This window comes from Caretta caretta, chromosome 17, assembly GCF_965140235.1.
Source record: "Caretta caretta isolate rCarCar2 chromosome 17, rCarCar1.hap1, whole genome shotgun sequence".
NCBI lineage: Eukaryota > Metazoa > Chordata > Testudines > Cheloniidae > Caretta > Caretta caretta.
This window is the reverse complement of record NC_134222.1, coordinates 4,419,797-4,441,747: the sequence shown is the minus strand read 5'-3', so window position 1 is coordinate 4,441,747 and position 21,951 is coordinate 4,419,797. Positions and strand designations below refer to the sequence as shown.

Below are 21,951 nucleotides of genomic sequence, written 5' to 3'. Positions count from 1 at the left end.
AGAAGTGTTATTTACCCTTTTACACAATACAAAAGCCAGGGGTCACCTGATGAAATTAATAGGCAGCAGGTTTAATACAAACAAGAGGAAATATTTTTTCACACAGTGCACAATTAACTTGTGGAACTCATTGCCATGGGATGTTGTGATGGCCACAAGTATAATTGGGTTCACAAATTACTCAATAAGGCAGGATAGGTCCAACAATGGCTATTAGCCAAAATGGTCAGGGATGCAACCCCATGCTTGGGGCGACCCTAAACCTGAGTGCCAGTAGCTGGAAGGGGAAGACAGAGCGGATCTCTCCAAAAATGTCCTGTTCCTTACATTCGCCACCAGATGGTACCGGCTGCTGTTAGAGATGGGATACTGAGCTAGATGGACCATTGGTCTGACCCAGTGTGGCCATTCTTATTTCTACCCCAGAGGAATGAGAGAATTGGTCGTTTTTGCTATGATCAGTGACTCCACCCCACCCTGATTGTTCCAGCGGGTTTGTGGTCTGAATCCTTTGAGCGGAGGTAGATCAAACCAAAATGCATCGGTCATTACCCATGGGAGTTGTTTTGGGATACTGTGACCCAAGAGCACCCTCTACATGCTTCGTCATGCAGGTAATAAAGTTAAGATACAAATAATACCCTGGGGGCTGGAGTTTGTTTGTACAAAATACATCACAGCACACCCCATCCCACATGTACAGCTCTCTCTCTCACACACACACAAACACAAAAAGAAAAGGAGTACTTGTGGCACCTCAGAGACTGACGAATTTATTTGAGCATAAGCTTTTGTGAGCTACAGCTCACTTCATCAGATGCATACCGTGGAGAAGTATGGGTGTGTGTGTGTGTGTTATAATTATATATCTAGTACCAATGGGAGGTGTGTGTTATAATTATATATCTAGTACCTCGCTAGCTCCATTGCCAAGGAGAACATCAATGGGTTGGTGAACAGCATCCCAGTGATATCTCCTCCAAAGAGACACCCCCCGCAACTGATGAAACCCAAATAATAAGTGAAGGAATTAAAAAAAAAGAAAGAAATCAACAGTGCTCCATACCTACGAAAAGAACGAGGCACGGGCCCTCATTCAGCTGGACGGCGTTGGAGTCGGTCAGCTCCAGCACAGGCTTGGGATGCCAGGGGAACTCTCGGCATTCAGTGTCATTCAGCACTTCCACCCGCCCCTGCCGAGTGATCACATCTCCCTTGGCGTCCAGGACGATGAGCGTGGGGATACCTGCAGCAGAGGAAGAACAAAGGGATGGCTCAGGCACAGCAATAACCAAATGGGGAGGAGGGAAGGGGGCTGGGGAGCTATGAGACAAGAGTTTGTATTAATGTCTGTCATTCTGGTGGTTAAACAAACAATATCTCATGTTTCTACAGCACCTTTTGCTCTCAAAGTGAGGGAGTGCAGGCTAGAGCCTGGGGGTCAGGACTCCTGGGTTCTATTTCTGACCTTGCGAGGGGAGTGTAGTCTAGCGCTCAAAGCAGGAAAGCTAGGAGGCAGGGTTCTGTCCTCAGCTCTGCCACTGATTCACCGCATGAATTTGGGCACATGTCATTACAGCTTTGGTGGATCTGGTCACTGCTCAGCAAGACAGATAAAAATCCCACACAGGGATCTTTCCTGCCAGGCTTCTTTACACTTTGTAAAGTGCTTTCAGATCCTTGGGTGAACGGTGCTACATACGTTATGTACAGGAACCGTTGAGCTGCCACTCAAATACAACCACCTCTGGGGTGGATTATGGCAGCTAAGGGCCTGATCCACAGCCCAAAGAAATCCACAGGAGTCTTTCCATTGACTTCAATGGGTTATGATCATGCTGTCAAGTATCAGGGGGTATCCGTGTTAGTCTGTATCCACAAAAACAACAAGGAGTCCGGTGGCACCTTAAAAACTAACAGATTTATTTGAGCATAAGCTTTCGTGGGTAAAACCCCTACTTCTTCAGATGCAGGGAGTGAAAATTACAGAAGCAGACACGAATATACTGACACATGAAGAGAAGGGAGTTACCTCACAACAGGATCATGCTGTGCACAGCAGCCCTACACACTATCTATGGAGGAAGGTGGGTGCAATTGTTTCCATTATAAAGCCTTACAATTCAGTGGCCATTAACGGCTATCAAACTAGGCTCTAGGATAAGTGGCATTGCAAGGCCTCAGAAAGTCACAGTCCTTAAGATGGTTGAAGATAAATCTGTTCAGTTGTGGTAACAGACTACGGCTGCGTTCCAAACTAACACACACGCGACTGGGTTTAGATGCTCTTGCGTTCTTGCAATTTCAGCCTTTGCCCCAGTAATGTACGCTGCTGACGTTTACAATGTGACAAAAGGCCTGATGTCTGAGAAGCAGCTGCATAGCAGGAAATATATGAGCTTAATAAGGATTTTTACTATGGATCCCCACTGAGCAGGGAGAGAACGCACTTCCTGCCCCCTGCAGTGAAGCAGAGCAGTCCTGCAAGGACTTCAGCTCATAAAGCCTGAGCGCACTGTTTGTACTTATTAATGCCATGTCAGACGCTTTCTTAGCTTGGGCCCTCTATCACTGGCCTTGCCTCTGGGGAGCTGGAACGCAGCAGAGGGAACAGCGATGTGCACTCTAAAGCTTCGCTAACAAGGACACGCAGTAGCAGAGGAGACCCACCAGCAGAGGCCAGAATTAAAGAGAACCAGGGACAAAAGCACCGTGCCAAACATGGCAGCAGCACAGGTGGGGCACGAAGGTACATGACAAGGCTTTTAAAGGGGAAACTATTTATTTAGAGCCATCCCCTGACTCTTCTTCCTAACTCTTTTTTCTCCACATCAGGCCATTGTCTCCCCACTGCCACTCTCCCAGCTCCAGTGGGGCAGAGTGAACAGGCAAAGGGCAGTCAGTCAGTCTGAGGCCACCACCTGCTTCCCAGCTGTTACAGAGCAAGGCTTCCTTCATGTAGGGCCAGCATAACGCTCTCCCACAATTCCCCACCCCCAACATGGCACATCTAGGTAGCTCCTGGAATCGAAGGGGCAGAGCTTTTCACTATTTCATGGATTACAAATACATTTCACAGGCAATCATTTCACATTTTATTATTCCACAGCTGACCACGAGGCCATTCGAAATACTCTCCTGATGGGCTTGCACATTAAATTCCAGCTGCGCATGGTTCCCTCCAACAGTTGCTTGTTGTGCAGACTTAAACCCTGCATAGCAGCATTCGTGGTTATTTGCCCCACATAGCACCAAAGGCCCCACACTGCCCACACAGAAGGAAAAGATAGCCTCTGCCCCAAAGAGCTCACAGTCTAGGAGAGGAATGGTGGATTCAGCAAGCAGACAAGGGAGCACACAGCAACTGAGAGAGGACTGGGTCCTATAAGCAGTGGTTCTAGGCACCAGCTGCCTACCTTTGGTAATCAATAGCTAAAAAGGTTAAAAGAACATCTCCCTCCCCTCCCCCAATTCTTCTTTTCCTGCATTACTGCCACACACTGAAGGAATCTGTTAAAACCAATGTAACTTGCATCATTTATGCTGCTGGCTCTGCTCAGGCCGTGGCACTAGGCTGCTCTGCATTGTCTGCATCGTGTCGGTTTATAGTCACTTTTGCTTTTAGGTCCTCGGAGCAGAGGGAGCTGAAAGTTCATCCTGGAGGCATCACTTGTATGGAGACTGATTTCACTGTTGGGGACTCTGGTTCTGGAGGTAGTGAAAGTGCCTATCATTTGCTAAGGACCAGTCTCACCAGGCGCTGAATGCCCTCAACTCCCACTGAAGCTAATAGCGATGGCAGGTGCTCAGCACTTTGCAGGATTGAGTCCCAGTGCTGCAAGCATGGGGGAGTGAGATGATATCCTTTCCAACATGTGGCCTCAGCCCCTTTCTGAGCCTGATGGGAAAGTGTTTTATTGGGGGAGGGGGCGGAACCACAGGTCTCATGAAGAGGCTGCCGACAGAATGATGGTAAGAATTCCCAGAGTGAAGGCTGAGAACTGTCACTGTGTTACAGAAACAGGCTGTGCAACTCTCTGCTTTCCCTGCTCTCAGGCATTGTTTTGGCAGACTGTGATTTACGAGCTGGGTGTGACTGCAGTGAAAGGAAACACAGATTCCCCCTTGGGTGGGAAGAGTTCCTTCTTGGCCACAGCCACAAACACTATCAGGAGAGTGTTATTATCAATCTTGCAGGGGCCCAGCTTCCCTTCCCACGGCTCTGTCCTGAGTAATTTACGCAGCGCTGGGCTCATTTCACAGCCCTTTTTAGTTCCACACCCAAACTGGGTGAAACTTTCACAATGAAACCTGAAACTCACCTCACTGGGTCTCTACGTTCCATGCAGCCTGATCGACCTCACTGAAATGTAAGGAGGCGTAATGCAGTCCTGAAATGCTCCCTGCTGCTTTCCAGCCTTCTCCGATGTAAGGCTGAGACCAGTCTCTTGACACTTGATGACCTTGGCCCAAGATCAAAATTATACTTTCCTCCTCACTCCCCCCCTCCCCCAGTGTCAGTTTCCAAAGTCTCAAAGACCAAACTCAAGCTGAACAGGTGGTATTTTGCTGAAGCAGTAGTATCCCAAGCTAAGAGAAGTATAGTCATTGGCAGTATGCTTTGCACTTTGAAAGTCACCTCAGGATGAAAAAGGCATCAGCTTGCAACAGAATAGCATGGCTGCAAAAACAGGAGGGAAGGGAGATCCCCTAACACACTGGTGCTGGCCTGCAGGTCTCTGTGGCAGGAAACCTGGGACCCAGTCCTGCTCTTCACTGAAATCAATGGCAAAATGCCTTATTGAACTCCAACAGTGCAGAAGCAGAACTTTGATTGGCTGTTCCTCCTCCTACAGGATTGATATCACGTTACTCCTTTGAGCAATTCTTACCTTGGGGAGTGGGGAGAATACACACACTTCCCTACATCAGGGAAAGTGGGAGGGTCCGATAAATGTATATAGCCACACAAACCCAGCCAGATTCATCCTTGATCACAGACATTTCCTGGAAGCCAACAGAGCTGCATCAAGAATGTCCCAACGTTCTGGAACCAATATGGGATCCTGCTAATCATGACGGTAGTTTGGGGGATGAGGGAGGGAAGGTTCTGGTGCCAAGGTAAAGGTGTATGATTGTCCACACAACTGTATACTTGGGAAAGGCCAGTCTTATAGGGAAAGGCTGGTGGGAAGTCTATTAAAACAAGCACTTGGAAAAAAAGTAAAAAAACCTCCTGACAATTGTTAACAGATTTTTTTTCTCCCAAGGATTAGTGCACTTAAGTTGCTGTGGATGCAGCTTTATAGATATTTTAATTCATCCTGCCTGGCTGAAGCAGATGTGTTAAAGAACAGTCTTCCTGGAGGTTACGAGCACATATTTCATTCCTACAAAAGTCCTATAAAAATAAAGGCAAGTTCTGCTTCTAGTCCCCACGGCAAAGAGCGCTGTGCCCCCTGCTGTGCTGAACTGCTCACTCAAGTCCAACTGGGCTTTGCCCTTCTACAAAGTCTAGCCAAATGTTTTATTCAGTGGGGCATTTTAAAGAGTCTGCATACACCTGGTATATCGACGCCGAGTGTTTATTGGCACAAGGCTATGTTTTGGTATAGGACTGGAATCCCTATCTGCGAGTGATATTTGCAAACAGGCTCATTGTCAGAAATTCAAACAGAGGTTGGATTTAGACCAGTTTCAGCCCTGGTGGAAGCCGGTGCAACTTCAGGACATTCAATGGACTTCTGTCTTTTTACGAAGGGCTGGATTTAGTTCAGTCTTAATGATCCAGGACAAATGATCAAAAAATGCATCTTAATTGAAAAAACAGAAGGCTGGCTGGCTGGGAGGATTGGCAGTACAATACAGAGCCTTTGACCTCCAAGGGCCAAATTCACCCCAGTGTAAAACAAAGTGAAGTAAAAGGAGTCATAATAGAGATTTGGTGCAAATCGCCAATTCAAATCCAGCCCAGAGTGGTAGTGACTGGAAGTTGTTACTACCTGACTGTTGTTCAGTGATCTGAGTTCCAAGGTCTCACTCCAGCACTTCATAAGATTCACCCTCCCAACTAGCCCCCAAATACTAACAGAGACGCCCCAGAGACTGAAGAGCCCTGGCCATTATGGAGAAGCTTGTTTCACTCAGCACTGCCCGTGTTGCACCTGATCTGTCTGAGAACTTCAGTCTTCAGGTCTGTGAATTCAGCACATTTCAACACCAACAGCTTAAAAAAAAAACCCAAAACCTGATCACGACCACCAATCTTTAACTACAACTATTCATTTCTGCTAGCAGGGAAGCGCCCTGTTAAACATAACAGCCCTGAGTTCCTCAAATGCCTTTAAATAGAAAACAGGCACGTTCCTCAGTTACTTGCTACCTTGACTAAGTTACTGGCTAAACTATATCTCTCAGGGATATGAAAACTCCACACCCCAGAGAGACATAGTTAAGCCAATCTAACCACACAGTGGAGACAGTGCTAGGTTGACAAAGAATTCTTCTGTCAATCTAGCCACTGCCTCTTGGGGGGGTAGATTAACTACAGCAAAAAACCCTCTCATCACTGTCCTGAGTGTCTACACTGAAGCCTACAGCACTGCAGCTATGCTGCTGTACCACTTAAAGCATAGACATAGGCCTGGTCAACACTACAAAGTCAGGTTGATGTAAGCTGCCTTGTGTCGACCTAGATGTGCACGTGTCTACACTTAAATTTGTCTCCCACCACTGTAAGCGCCCCATTACACCGACATAGTAACACCACTTCCCCCAGTGGCATTGAGCCCTGGTAGATGTACTGAGGTCAATGCAGCGGGAGTGTAGACAGTGCATTACTTATGTCAACCTTAACAGTCCTCCAGCAGCTGTCCCACCATGCCCAACACTGACTGCTGTGCACAGAGTTGTGAACTCCATGGCTCAGGGACCAGAGACCAGAACCATGATCGTCCAGCTTGGCGAGCACATCCAGCAGCTCTCCATTATTGTATGAAACTGCTCGGCTGACCCTGCTGGTTATACGCCCCGGCTTGGAGCGGAGCGGAGATACTGGATCTCCTGGGCCAGAGGGGAGAAGAGGCTGAGCAAGCACAGCTATGGCCCAGCTGTAGAAATGTGGACGTCTCCTAGAACATTGCATGGGGCATGCAGGAGAAGGGTACGACAGGCATCAGCAGCAGTACCGCGTAAAAGCCAAGGAACTGCATCAGGCATATCTGAAGGCCTGGGTAGTGAATAGTCAATCTGGTGCTGAGCTGCAGACCTGCCTTTTACAAAGAGCTTATTCCATATTTGGCGGAGACCCCCCCCCCGCCCTGCAGACCACCATGGATACCTCTGAGGAACCCGATTCACAGGCCTCTTTCTGTTGATGCACTCTGGCAAAATGGTCTGGTGCCAGAAGAGGGACACGTGCTGACTGTTGCTCCACTGCAGTTCAAGAACCCCACTGCTGCAAAGCCTTCCGCTCTGTCCTGCACACCCCAGAGAGGCACCGTCCTGCGTAGCAGGAGTTGGTCACCGTCCCTGCACCCTTGCGTGATAACAGCTCCCACAGCGGATTTTCCAACCCCAAAATGATTTCCCACTGACCGGTAGCAATCTGGCGTTGCACGCTGTCACAGCGTGATCACCACTTGCTTCTCCTCTGTCAGCGCAGTTCTCATTCTGGTGTCCCTGTGTTGGAGGGCTAGGAAGAGCTCAGCACACAGATCCAGGAACGTTGCTTTGTGCATCCCAAAGTTCTGCAGCCACTGCTCATCATACCAAGTCTGCATTAGGATGTGATCCCACCACATCATACCGTTTCTCAGGCCCAAAAGCTGCGTTCCACCACCTGCAGCTGCTCCAGGAATGCCACCAACACCTCTGAATTGGTTCTTGCCATGTCCCCAGCAATCTGTCCGCCAAGAAGTCGTCATGCTCCCTGCTGATTCAGTTCCTCTTATGGCGCTGCAAATACCGGAGGATCGTGTGTGCTATTCTTGCAATACTTATGACAATAGGGAAGAGCAGGGCAGGCTCCATGCTTCTGTTAAAGATGACAGAGAGCGAGGAAGGCTGTGCGGGTTCATGGGATTTTTTAATAAGGCACAAAAATTCTGGGATATAGAGGATATTATGGGATGGAGATAGTTGCCCCCTGGGAAGTTGACCCTTTGCGCCTAGTCACCCATGTACAACTGGTTTCTGCTCCACCATGATTTGCCAAGACTTCCCAAAAGAGAGTGTGCTGGCTGGAGGCAGGCTGCACACTGGGACACCTACCCATAGTGCACTGCACTGTGCATTGACGCAAGCGCTCCTGGTGAGCATGTGCAGTGCTGATGCAAGGAGCCAAGTATGTACGCACACAAGCGATGTACTAACCATGGCAGCTTTAGATCGACGTAACTTGTGTTGGTAAAACTTTGTAGTGTAGACATGGCCATAGCCGTCATTTGGCCTAACCTCCCCCAGTCCCAGAAGAGCCCTGAGTTCTGGCTCCACATTTGAATGTTAATGCTCGGATCCTTGAAGCAACAGGACCTGTAGCGTTCACTGCCTTGATTTTTATGGCTGCCCAATGAACCAGATGACTGTTCAGTCTGCGTAAGTTTCAGTGGTACCAAGGCTACCGGAGCTGGGATAAATCAGCCTAGGTCCATTGACTGCAGTAGAACTATGGCAATCTACATCAGCTGAGGATGTGACCTACAGTCTTGGTACCACTGAAACTTACACAGACCAGACAGGTTCCACGAACGACTCCTTGTAGTTGGCTTGCAGATCAAGGCAGGTATCTTTTTGCATGAGGAAGCCCAAGACATGGCTGAAGTGGCCAGAACATCCCATTCAAACACACGAGGGACCCCTACAGTTCGAGCTCCATTTGCTGGGTTGGAAAGCAGCTAATAAGCTTCCAAGAAGCTGGAGAAAATGCTGCTGCAGATTGTGCCCTGCCGCTCCATTTCCCTGGACAGCCGGGCGAACTGAGCGGACAGCCGGGAATGGTGAGCGGACAGCCAGGGGAAGAGATTATTGTTCAAATGAGAGTGCAAGGTTTGAGCAATGGAGCCATTCAGGAATGAGAAGAGGCCAGCTACCAAAACAACAGGAACCACCAGCAGCTGGGACTCAATGAAAAGAGGGTGGGGGGAGGTCTCTCCACTTGGGAAGCCTGAGGAAGGAACAGCCACTGTACAAACCTGTCTAGTGACAGAGGAGGAGGAGACCTGCAGGCTCAGTGATCTCTCTGAGCAACGCATGGCTGCTTCAGGTGCCCATCTCGACCTGTCTAAGACAGAGTGGACGGGAGCTGAAACGTTAGGTTCTGGAAATTCAAAAGGCTTCACAAATAACCCAACACTGGCACTCTCGTCTGGAAAAATGTTTCTTCTTTGTCTCCCAAGAGAGAGAAACAGGGAAGGACAGAGACAATTTAATATCGGGGCTGCTAAGAGTCAAGGAGCCAGCATTTTGGTGTCTGGTTCTCACCACTCTCGCATCGATCTATTCGCTATTGAGTGTCTTGCTCCTCCCACACCCAGCAACCTCCTGTAAATTAGAATTGGCAAATTCAGACGAGTCAAACGCTCCCAGCCGGGTCTCGTGCATTTCAGCCCAGGAGTCTTGTTCCAAAGACTTCCCAGAACCATTTTCAGAGTAGCGGAAAGCAAGTGAAGTTACTGCCGCACTCCTGGACCTGCATGCACACGTGTGGAAAACCGCAGGCTACTCACACATCTTTGCATTCTAAGCATTTCACTATGAAATCCATGGACATTTGTCTGTTCAACATTTGCCTGCAAACCCCAGCGAGCAATTACATTCCCCTCATTCCAGCCCTAGACAGCGCAGCTTTAAATTCCTTTATACATACTAAGGCTGTACACCCTAGGTTAGCAGGAAGAACAGCACATTAACCTTGCTTGGTGGATGAGTTACAAATCCCAAGGTTATGCCAAGAAAATTATTTGAATTACAGAAGGGTTTATTCATCACCTGATGGCATTTGAGATAGCTGCAGAGGGTCAGGTCAGAAAGTGAGCGAGGAACTGGGAAACTCACTTTGAGCCTTAAGCTGTGAGAAGGAGAATACCCTGACCAGTGACGTCAACAGACACAGAGGATGTGACACATCTCACAGGACTGGGACCTTTATCTCCTTAGAATTCCAATCCCACCCCAACTTGCTCTGCACTTTGATCTCCTCCTCCAGATCCATGTGACACTGCTGAGAGACTCCCAGGCGCACGTCCTGTGTTAAGACACTTACTGGATTCAATTCCCAGCTCTGCCACACACATTCCTGTGTGACCTTGGGCAAGTTACTTAATCTCCTCTCTGAGATTCCCTTTATACAAAGGTAAAGATCTCACATTAGCTCTGCTGACCAGGGAAATCTAAGGGCCTGATTTTGACTGTTGGCCTCATTTTAATGGCATAATTCTGCATCTGCAGACAATGTGTGTGCACTGCTCATAGCATTTAGACCTCCACTTGATTTCCAGGCATGATCAGATAGCAAGATATCCAAGTGCTATGAACCGAATTACCTGCAAGTGTAAGACTACACCCAGAAAATCAGGGCCTAATTTAAAGAATAAATTGTTTCAGTGTTACTGTTTTCAGGTAAACACACAAGGGGATTTCTGGATTTTCAATCTGACAGTGTCCCTTTAACAAGTCTAAAATACACAGTGATTCAGTTTGACAAGACCAGAGCCCAAATATAGCTAGTCATAGTAATTGTTGGGTGAAAAAGAAATGTAGGTCACACCCATTCATCCAGACCACTGTGACAGCTTTGGTATATTCCTGCTGCCGAGCCCTGTCCCTTTGCTACTTTCATTAGCAATCAGGAATTCATCCCTAAGAAATATCCCGTACGTGACTATTCATTGTGGGTAAGAGCTGAGACTATTCAATCCAGACATCTGCTCCTGGGTCCAGATTCAAAATCATACTGAGAGACAGGTAACGACGTAAACAATAACAAGGTACCATATTTTCAATACTTACAAGTCAAACATTTTATTGTGATCTCTGGATACCGAACGGCTCTTAGCTAGATCTGTAACATCGTCTGAGGAGTTGACAAAGGAGCAAGCTGGAACAAAAGGTTTCTGAGACAGAGACAATTTTGACTGAAAAAAGATGGTGATGAGAAAACAACCCAGAAAGAAAGATGGGAGAGTGATTTGGACAAAGAAATTGATCGGGATGAGTTAGTCTCTATGTGGGAAAGGAAAGGGGATCGACATCTTCAGTTTGGGTAGCTCATAAAGAATATGTGTAAAAGTAACTGTACAGATGGTATTTGATGCCTGTTAAGATTCTTCATATTTTTGCCACTAGGGAGGTGCTGTATTGGATGGGTTGCGGGGAGAGGGGAACACACTTGCACTTGTGATGGTTGTTTCCAGGAATTAGTCAGTTTTGGGAGGAAACTATTAAACAGATTCATTTTATCCAGCTTCCCCTCGACATCCCCTGACCGGTTCATGTAATGCTCCAGTGAGGGAGCTACATTGTAAGCAGAATGACAAATTAATTTATTTGTTATTGTTAGCAGCAAGACCTTGTATTGCTCATTATTGGAAAACAGACTTCTCCTCCAATGGAATTGTGGCATAGTCAAATATGGACTGTCCGTGTAATAGAAACGCTTTCACACAAGGTGTGTACACAAGAGAAGCACCAAAAAAAGGGAACCTTGGTCACCCTTTTTAGTGTGCTCAGAGAAGGAGAGCTTCCCAGCCTGAATCCTTACCCAGGTTCTTTGACTATTAACCTGATCCTGAATCAGTAACAAGTCATGTGTGATTTAATATGTTCACATTTTATTGTAACTTCATCTTAATAAAGTTCTCCCAAAAACACACTGACTGCAGGCTCCAGGTATTCCTCAGCCAGCAACAACTGGCCCCTGGGAGCTAAAACCCCCCCAGAAAGCCGCACTTCTGGTTAAGACTGAAGAGACCCTCTATGAAGGATGGCAGAAGAGGGAGAGAATTAAAGCAAACTCATCAAGGACAGTCCATCTCCAGTAGTGTCCTGTCTCTGTGTGGAGGCCCTTCAGTCTGCAAAGGGCAGTAATCTCCCTCCCACAGGACTGACCCACTGCATGGCTGCTCAACTCGGACAATTCACAAGAACTTTTATTTCCTCTCTCCCGCTAGGAGTGGTGCTTTTATTGCCCTGCTTAAAACACAGCATATTTTCACCTGGTTCTCAGGTCTTCCCCAGTTCTTCACTGACAGCTTCCCCTAGCTAGTGTGTCACAAAACTCACAGAGCAACTGTGGGGGAGGGGACACGGAGGAAAAGAGAATTTAACACCTTGCCCAGCACAACTTGACACCATCACAATCCTATGGCAGTCATATCCTATCTGCAGAGATACAGGCCCGTGGTATCCAGGTCAGCGTCTTCGGCATATAAACTCAAAAGCAAACTTATTTCACACCTGCTAACCCCTGTGTTATACATCCCTCACACACATACCATCAGATCCTCTTTTAGTTCCCAGAACAACTTTTTTTAAGGGTCAATTCCTTTGGCTGTGATAAAGCCAGACTTTATTAACAGGTTTCAGAGTGGCAGCCGTGTTAGTCTGTGTCCGCAAAAAGAAAAGGAGTACTTGTGGCACCTTAGAGACTAACCAATTTATTTGAGCATAAGCTTTTGTGAGCTACAGCTCACTTTATCGGATGCATTCCTTTGAAGGTACAATCATGAAATCAGGGGCGATGGTGATAAGTGTCTTATAAAAGTTTAGATTAAGAATAGGACAGATTGGACTCATCAATTAGATTTTACCCACTAGAAAAGGGGTTTTTCCCACGTGACTAACATTTTACAAAAACTCAGTGACAGAATTTTCTGTTACCACATCTGATAATATTCTTATTCTAAGATGACTGGCAAGAGAATCTGGGTTTTTTTTTTAACATCTATTAGTTATGGATTTGTGATTATCAGAAGCAAAGTTCTGTGTCCCATAGATAAACTAAGCGAAGCATTTGCAGCAGTGCTTGTTTTGTTTTGTTTTTTGTTTTGAAAGGAAAAAAGAAGTTAGACCTGCTATCCCATCTGTTGCGACTAGCAGGGTTTTTGCTTTCCTGAGTCCAGAAAGGGACACGTTTCCCTACAATAACTTTAAAATTGTTCCTGCCCAACTCGGCAGGAAGAGAGAGATTTTTGTGTTCGCTTCTTGCGAAAGGCTCTCAGATACCAGGGTGATGGGCAACCTGGTAAACCTAGATAGATGGACAGACAGATTTTTAAGGAAAGCAGCGTCTCCCATAATCAGTGCCAATCCAAAGGAGATTTGAGGGGATCAGTGGGGATTTCTAACAATCCAAAACCTCTCTCTAAATAAAAATTAGTAAGAGAAAATCCCCATTTGTTCATAAAATTCATCGCTGCTTCTCGTTCCGTAGGAAGAGTGAACTGAAGGAGGCAATTTACATGAAGCTTGGGAATGGTGCACACAATGGGGAATTATTTCTGAACAGCCACAATGCAAAAAATGAATAAATCTCAAGATAAATAGTGCTGGATGCCCAAGCAAGTTAGTATAGGTGGGAATGGTTCACCCACCTGACTCCACACTAGGAGAAAGGCATTCAGGGAAACCCAAATAAAAGCCCAATAACTCAGTATTTGTATTTACATTTTTTCCTGGCTTCCTCAATGCCAAAGGGAGCCAGTTATGGCAGCAAAATAACAAGAGATCTGGTCATCTCGCTGCATTCCTCCACTCAGGAACTGAATGAGTTTGAGAAGACAAGATCTTGTATTATTTCAGCTCTGCGAATGGGCTCCTGAGGCCATCAAAGGCTTGTGAAACAAACACAAACACTACGCTGTGCACATGCCTGGTACCTGCTATCAGACATACTTGCAATCCCTCAAAAAGGGCCATACCAGGCTTCCCTTCTTCTGGGATGAAGAGGGACAAGGCAGGGCTGCTAAGGGTTATACTGATAGGTTTCTCGCTGGCCCCTACAGAGTTCTAAAACAGAGGTATGACTAACTAACAAGGATCAGAGAGAGCAAACACAGAGCTCCTCAGCACTACCGGGAGCAATGCAGCATTGTCAGAGTTTTATGTGAAACAGAGGGAATGTCAAGGGGGCGTTCAAAGAGTAAAATGGAAACACAGCAGCAAATATAGCTAGGGATATCAGTGACGAACAACATGACTTTTAAACTATACCAGAGGTCTGGAAAACAAGACCAACCCAGAAAAGTCAATGATAAGGCAGCAGAGGAATAAACTATTGGTAGCTGTAGCAGTAGTTCCTTCACATCCACATTTGACAAAGAAGATTTTAACAACACATCCCTCCAGGATGTGCTTGTGTTTACTAATGAGGATAAGCTGGAGGAGAGACTGAGGTAACAGAGCGGGAGGCAATCATTTGGCCAGGACACTGGGAGAGGTGGGTTAACAGTTAAACCATTCAACTATTATCTCGATCCTGGGGAAGTAACAAAGGACAAAAAAAATCCAGGGATGGTATAGTCCCAAAGTGTCTGCAAAGGATAACTTAACTTCTACAGGCAAGATTCTGCCTCGGTATGTATGCAAAGCTCAAAAGAGGGACATTTGGGGCAGTTTATAATGTATGGTTTGGAAACGTGAAAGCCAGCATAGATTTGGGAAAGGCAGGCCAGACCAGACAGAACTGATTATTTTGTTAAACAGAATAACTGTTGGTGCAGATGCAAAGAGCCAATTATTTACTTTCTCCTGATTTTCAGAAAGCGTTGGATAGCGTTGACGTGACAGTCAGGGTTAGGTAAATTACATTTACACCCACTTTATGGCCCATGGATGCTGCCACAGTGGTGTAAAGGGGACTTAGCGTAACAGAGTCAGGCCTTAAGAGACCCTGTGTAAGGGCAGGCCCGTAGCTGCACCTTGGACCACCCTCGGCAACTCGATTCCCTTCTTGGTGTTTGCACCTCTCAGACACTTGCAAGCTGTCATCATACAACTTCTCCTGAACCATCACTTACCCAAATTATCCTTAGTTCTTTTCATCTCCCATCATAAAATCAATCCCTTCAGTCCCCTACTCACAGGGAGGAAACATGCATAAATACTGAAAACTTCCCTGCTAGCTAATAGCCCCATTTATCCTTCCCTGTACTACACCCTCTAGGCAAGACATCAATGCTGTCCTTTGTTTACTACAGGGTCAGTGCATTACATCAGTTACATTTAGAGCTCCTGTGAGTGCATAAAGTCTTTGGAACACCTTGAAAAATACACACACAATCCCTCTCTCCCTCTCCCTCTTAGCAGCCAAGGCCTGTGTAATTCTGAAACTGACACCCGGAAGAGTAGACGCAAAGCCATGGTTTACATCAAACATGCAAATCTTATGTCACTAACGCAAATCAGATGCCATCTTCCTCAGTCTCTACAGAGAACAATGGCCTGAGTTCCCATCACATAGAAGAGCAAGAAAACAACACGGAAACCTTAAAGAAAAGCAAAACAAATAAATAAATCAATTAGGGATAAAACATAAGACCGGAAGGCTCCAAATTTCCAGGAGGAATTATTAGGTTACTTTTGAAGTTCCATTTTGGCTAACAGGATGGCAGGTTACAGTAGGAACATTAGTCTGCAGAGAAGAGAGCTCTGCCGAAGGCCCTTTGCTTTGCTGTTTTCTTGTTTTATTTAAAAAGAGGAGACATTTAAGAAAAAAATGAAATGAGAGGAGCGGGCAGGAGTGATTTTCATGCCAGGCTTGAGGTGTTTCCTACCTTGTATGCCGTAGAGCCGGTTGAGGCGCGATCTTCTGGCTTCATCAGCGTATGGCACAGCTAGCCAGGGCATCTCGCTGAAATACTGCTTGAAAGAGTCCTCTGACCTATGCAATGGAAATGGAGGTCAAATAAATGCACCCTCATTACCGTCCTTCTGCGGCCCTTTTTCCTGTATAACCCTTTGCCCATACGTGTCCCAGCAGACGCCTGACACTTCCCCAGAGCCCACCTGTACGCGGGGCAGGCCAAGTTGCACCCACCCAGGGGGAGACTGCATTGATTTTAAAGATGGCGCCTCTCCCAAAGAAGGAGCTTGCAGCGAGTTTCAATTTTAAGAGATTTAAAATCTCCTCAATTCTGACAGCTGCTGCTCAAGGGTCCCGCAGACCTCGGGCTTGTATCCAGGGCACGCAGGAACCTCAAAGCAAAATGTCAAGCAAGACCACCTCAAGGATTGTGGGCTTGATCTTGACTTCACCTCTGCCCTGGCTAATCCATCTTTCCCCTGGCTCCTTCAATCTCTCCCCTAAGCCAGCAGGGTGAAGGTATCTCATGCTACCAGGTTGGGGTGTAGGGTCCTTATTATCTGGAAGAGCCCTGTCCAGCCCTGCCTCCCTCCCACCCCACATTTAGAGCCCGGTCTCCTGTGTATCCAACAGCACTCCAAGGGACAAACCCAATTGGTTTCTCTCCTTAAAGCAGGTGTCGTATCCATTAATACTTGGAGTTTCTTCCACCTCGCGGGTACATATCAAACAGCTGAATGTACCACAAAACCGTACTGATCGTGATCTGCTTCTAGTAACTCCCAACTCTCTCCTTGCTTCGGGGCATGAGTTTCTCCAGTCTGGCCTGCACACTTGCCTCGTCCCTCCAGCCTCTGCACCACGGCACAGCACACAACTCTCCAAAGCAAACAGCAGACATTACCTGTCTGCGCTAACGAAGACGATCTCAAATTTCTGCCCCGTCTCCTTGATTTTCCGGTAGGACTCCACCAAGACCCTCGTGAGGCTTCGGCAGGGCGGGCACTGGAAAAACACAGAGGAGCACATAGTACCTGGACACCAGGGACACTGCTCTCATTGAAGTCAATGAGTCTGATTCACTCCACAGCTTCCCTCAGCAGGGGGAACAGGGAGCTCCATGAGGCCCACACGATCCCTGCTTTCCCAGGGGGCCAAGAGGCAGTCTCGCAGTCTGCCAAGTGGCTGGGCCTGCTGGATAGAGGGCACTGACTCAGCAAGTCACCAGTGCAACCTCCGCCAGTTACCTGGAAGGGGAAGGTGGAAGAACCTGTCTGCTCAGGGTGAATTTCACCTCGGGCACAGCTGCCCCTGCAAAAGTGACTCTGGCAGCCCAGCCAGCAGAGGGCATGGTTATCTAGCATGAGGAGCTGCAGTCAGGGTTGAGCCTTCCCACAGAGCTGCCACTCACCTCCAACCCCTTCCATTTACTCCGCGATGGAGAGGTGCCAGCTACTCACCCAGTGCGCAGAGAAATAGACCCCCACGTGAGAGCCCTCCAGGGCGGTGCTGTCCAGCGACTGGCCATTGTTTCTGAGCAGAGGCCCTGCAACAACTTCACTGAAGGGTTTTGGTCCCCAGGGGAACTCCAGCCCTAGGGGAGTTTGGGATGGGCAAGGGGAGAAGGCAGAGAGAAGAAGAGTGAGAGCCACATCTAGCATTTACACTTGAAATGGCTTGTTCTGAAGGGAAAACCACCCTATGAAACACCCACTGTGGGACGCAGAGGAGAGCCGCCTACAAAGGACCATATTCTCTGCCCCGAAACCTGGCAATCAGGCTTTCCATGCGGGGGACCCCAGAGTCACCCCCTCCCAGGGTTCAGCCACTACTGCAGTCTCAGGGATGAAGTTGTCTATGCAGCCCCGGGTTTGTCCCCTCCTCCCCACAATGGAGTGCTCAGCCAGCAGACCTATGCAGCTGCAAATCTACTTGCTGCCCTCGCACCTCCATCCCCAACCGCCCTACGCAGGACACCCCAGAGGAGCCATGCTTTGTATCAAGCAGAGGGTCCACATTTCCTACGTAGGCTCTCAGTATCCTCTTCCCCGCTCTCCCCTCCCGCAAACACCACAACTGCACCACTTTCTACTCTGGATAGGACCCTCGGTGCCCACAGAGGGGCAGGATCTGACCCTTAGGGATCCCTGTGCCTTCTAAGTGCGTTTGCGTGCATTCACCCAGTCTCTAGATGTCAGAATGCTCTCTGGGAACAATGCAAATAGTACTGCTTTGGGCGGCCAGGTCATTGCTGTGGTCTGCGGTTCATTCTTCCCTTTTAAATGAGTTTGGCAGAGCTCTGCAGGCTCAGGATCTCTCTGCTCATGGCTGGGGTGCAGGCCATGTACTCTGACTATTCATCTTTTAGAGAACAGGTCAATCTGCCCATCCCGCTCCTCACAGCCATTCTGCTTCCTGAACAGCTAGCATTTTAAAACAATTGAGAAGCAGCTGGTGTAGCCTCGGTTACTGCAGCTCAACTCCCACCTCGGTCTTTCTCTTTTAGGAACAGCAGCAGGCTTCCTTAAAGCTGTCACCATTTTCATTTCCCCCACACAGGGCTGCTTTGTCCATAGCTTTACGGCAGGATAATGGACACACAGGTTTCCTTACCCACCTAAAAAAGCGTCCATATATTCTGACTATTCCTGCTGCCAATTCCCAGAATAAGCAGCCCATAAATTCAGCAAGAGCTAAAGAAACATTACCAGATGGTTTCGACCACAAATTATACTTAGCCTGTCATGCTGCACGGCTCCCGCCCCCTGTGTTACACCTAGGGGCTTGTTTTCAGTATCTGTCATTCCCGCACCAGGGAAATGACAACCGCATGGAATGCAGAGGCACATATGCTGAAAGGTCAAAGGTGTCCAGGCAGATGCCCCACTTTCATTTTGTGTAGGGACTACAAATATGTGCAGCAATATTTGTTTGTTTTTATCACTTGCCGATTCAGAGAACGCAAGGTCTGGTATAAACACGCCGCATGGTATGATTTAGAAAAGAAAACTGTAGCTTCTTTTCGGCACCATCTGTAAGTAACAAGGGAACTGTTCTGTCTCAAACTGTATGGGGTTACTAATATACGCACCACTCACTATATGAGAACAGCACAGATTTTAAGTGATGAAAAATGTGGGTCCTCAGTTTGTCTGCCTGTCCCCCCCAGTGAAATGCGTACCGCAGTGTTTCATTTCATCTAACTTTTCCCTCATTTGCACTTCAGACAGAAAACCTAGAAGGGATGCCTTTGTTCGTTAAAAAATGAAACCCTAACTCTAATGAGAACAATGTCGGGAATTTCATGCTGAAAATAATCCAGTGCTTTGATGAGGTAAGTCTGATGATCTTCATTTGTTTCCATTTTTTGCTTCCAGGCACACTTTGGAAAGGGAGCTAAAAGAGAAGCGAACTGTTAGCCGTCGTATGGGTGTGCAGCGCTCCAGGTCTCACCTTCTGGGTCATCCCGGATCACCAACAAGCCGTTTCTGCACACAACCTTCCCCGTGGAAGCGTCTATAAATATCAGCGACGGAATGTTGGAGACTCTGTATTTGTTCCATAGTTTTAGCTGTAAAAGAGAGGGGGAAGGAGAAGAAGAGGTAAACTCTAAGCAGCTTGACCATTAATACTTTTGAGCAGCAGCATCTTACAGGCCAGTGATCAAAAAGATGCAGAAGACGACAGAGCGGCAGTTTGTAGCAGAGCATCCAAAGGTCTCACACAGGAGCCCAGCTACTGCTAGCCTGGTGACCTCAAAAGAAAATGACATCGTGTCGACCGGAGCTAAGTCTGCATTCTACTCCCAGCTCTGCCACGCACTTGCTATGTGACCCTTGACACAGGAGTTAATCTCCCAGTGCCTCTGTTTCCGCCCGTGTGGAGTACTTTGAGATCTCTGGCTGGAAGGCACTGTAACTGTGATATGCCACCACCCTATGAGGCAATCCTGTTTCAGCTGCTTCCTTCCCTCCCAACTCACCATTCATTACACTAATCTCCAGTCCATGCCCAAGACATGTTCACACTGAAAACATGGCTGATATACAGAAACTTGGAGAGATGATTCTGCCTAGGCCCTGCTGGATTTTGGCCATCTTGATTCGCAGCCTAGAACTCCCCACACAACTTCATCCAATGCCAATAACTGAAACACACCTGGTCACACACTTCTCGTCTGGCATCATATTTCTGCACACAGAATTTATTCTGCATCTGAAATGTGAATTGTAAAAAACCACCAGCACTAGAAGGAACTATAGAAAGAGGAAAATAGCTGCTGGCAAGGCATAACCTGCAGGTGTACATGGGAAGCCTTCTGTAACCACTCCAATGCATCTTCAACTGTAACTAAAAGCCAGGAAAGGCTGTGGTCAGAGGAGCTGATCTCAGAGCTTCGAGTACCTAAAACATTCCAATCTGAGCAGATCACTTACATTTTTCCAAGGCACTTCAACCTAAACAGCCCAGTGATGTATTATCAACCTCTTAAATGCAATCAGATCACAACACAGAACCAAAGAGGACAGAGGAGAGGGGAGGGAAGGAAATGAATCATTAGTTTCCCACATCATCAAATAATGTGCTGCAAACTCTCCCTGGCGCCATAGATATTTATGACATTCATTTGGGCCAGTGGAGAACAAAAAACCGCAATGGAAGAACAGCAGAATGGAGCCTCAATGTTAATAAAACTCACAATTACACTACTTCTGATACTTTATGCTGAGTTATTTTGCAATGCAAAATAATGGATCCAGAATAAACCTTAAAGCACATGCTTCTATATTCTGATCCATCTTATTATTTTATTTATATCAGAGTAATACTCAAGTCTCAGTTGAAATTTGGCCCCCATCATGTAAAGCATTGTATGATGGAGACGGTGAAGACTCTGTATTGTGCTAAAAGACAATCCCAGCCCTGAAGAGTTTACAATCTAGTGGACAAGACAGATGAAGGGTGTAGGAAAAGGATGCAACCTCGAGCCAGAGTGAACTGGGTGATCTAGCTTTTTATATGCTTACCGACACTCTAGCTAAGGGTGCTAATCATAGGAGACATTTAAGTTTTAATGCCAGTATCTTATCGCTCTTCTGGAACTTGTTTCTGTGCAAAAATCTTACTGTGTTTTGAGAGACTTGACAAGGCTATCAAAATTTATCCTACCTGAAACTTGTTATTTGATGATCAAAGTCCTCTAGGTCACAAATATCTAAAAAAGATGCATATACAGAATCATAATTTTTTTTTTTAAATCTCCATTTATTAGGACCTACAGAAAACAGACTCATGCTGCCCCTGCTAGCACCATTTACTAACACACACTATTCCCAGGGCTAAGCTGACGTCATCGATGATGCTGATGCACAAGCTAAATGGACTTGGCCACAAAAGCTGCAAAGACTTTGCTAAATGCAAGTCAGCCATGTTAAATTGAGTTTGGTTCAAAACACAAAGTAAATCCAAGTTTGTGAAGTTTAAAGGGATCTTTACAAGGATCACGTTTTTCAAGCAGCTATCTAAGAGGTTGTTGCAAATAACAAAGAGATTACAGAAAGTAACTGGAGAGCTCTCTATAAACAGCTGCTCTATTTTGTCATGTCTTTGCCATATTCAACAGACTCCCCTCAAGGCCCTGTAGAATGCTGCTGCAGCAGCTTTCCTTTTGGGGGGTTGCTGGTAGTGGTCTCTACATTATGCCCAACCAACGGTCTCCTAACTCAGCTATTTATAATCTACAGAGTTTATATGTCCTGCACAGCTGTGGGTGCTGTATAAATAACCAAAGGTATCACTGCAGAGCAACCCGAGGTTCTGGGGCTGCACATGCTACAAGGCCACAGGGGGAAGGAGGGACTGAGCTTGGGACTCAAACTCAGGTCATTGTTATGGTCATGCCGGGCATTAAGCACAGACCCACTGGATCCAGCTCAGTTATGCACAAATCTCAAGCAAAATAAGAAAAATCAGTCACAATGGCTGACTTTCATGTTGAATCCACACAGCGCTGTGACAGTCCCATAGCTTCAACTCAAAATCATACATCAGTCCCTGGTCCACTCCAAACATCTGCGAACCTCATCAAAGCTGGGTTGTGCTTAGACCCAGCTGTGAAAGAAGCTGAAACCTGGTAAATTTCACACCCTGTT

At 46.9% G+C, this 21,951-nt stretch overlaps 1 protein-coding gene across 2 annotated transcripts in view; it reads right to left on the bottom strand.

Moving 5' to 3' along the window:
• The window catches only part of NXN (nucleoredoxin), a 99,580-nt gene that overhangs the window by 14,154 nt on the left and 63,475 nt on the right, over positions 1 to 21,951 (bottom strand). For both annotated transcript variants that reach the window (XM_075120781.1, XM_075120782.1), the window contains exons 2-6: positions 19,253 to 19,370; positions 17,260 to 17,393; positions 16,704 to 16,804; positions 15,771 to 15,877; positions 1,067 to 1,246 (exon numbers count right to left, since the gene is read on the bottom strand). In XM_075120781.1, coding sequence (XP_074976882.1) covers positions 1,067 to 1,246; positions 15,771 to 15,877; positions 16,704 to 16,804; positions 17,260 to 17,393; positions 19,253 to 19,370 — 640 coding nt within the window. The remainder of the gene's footprint in view (positions 1 to 1,066; positions 1,247 to 15,770; positions 15,878 to 16,703; positions 16,805 to 17,259; positions 17,394 to 19,252; positions 19,371 to 21,951) is intronic.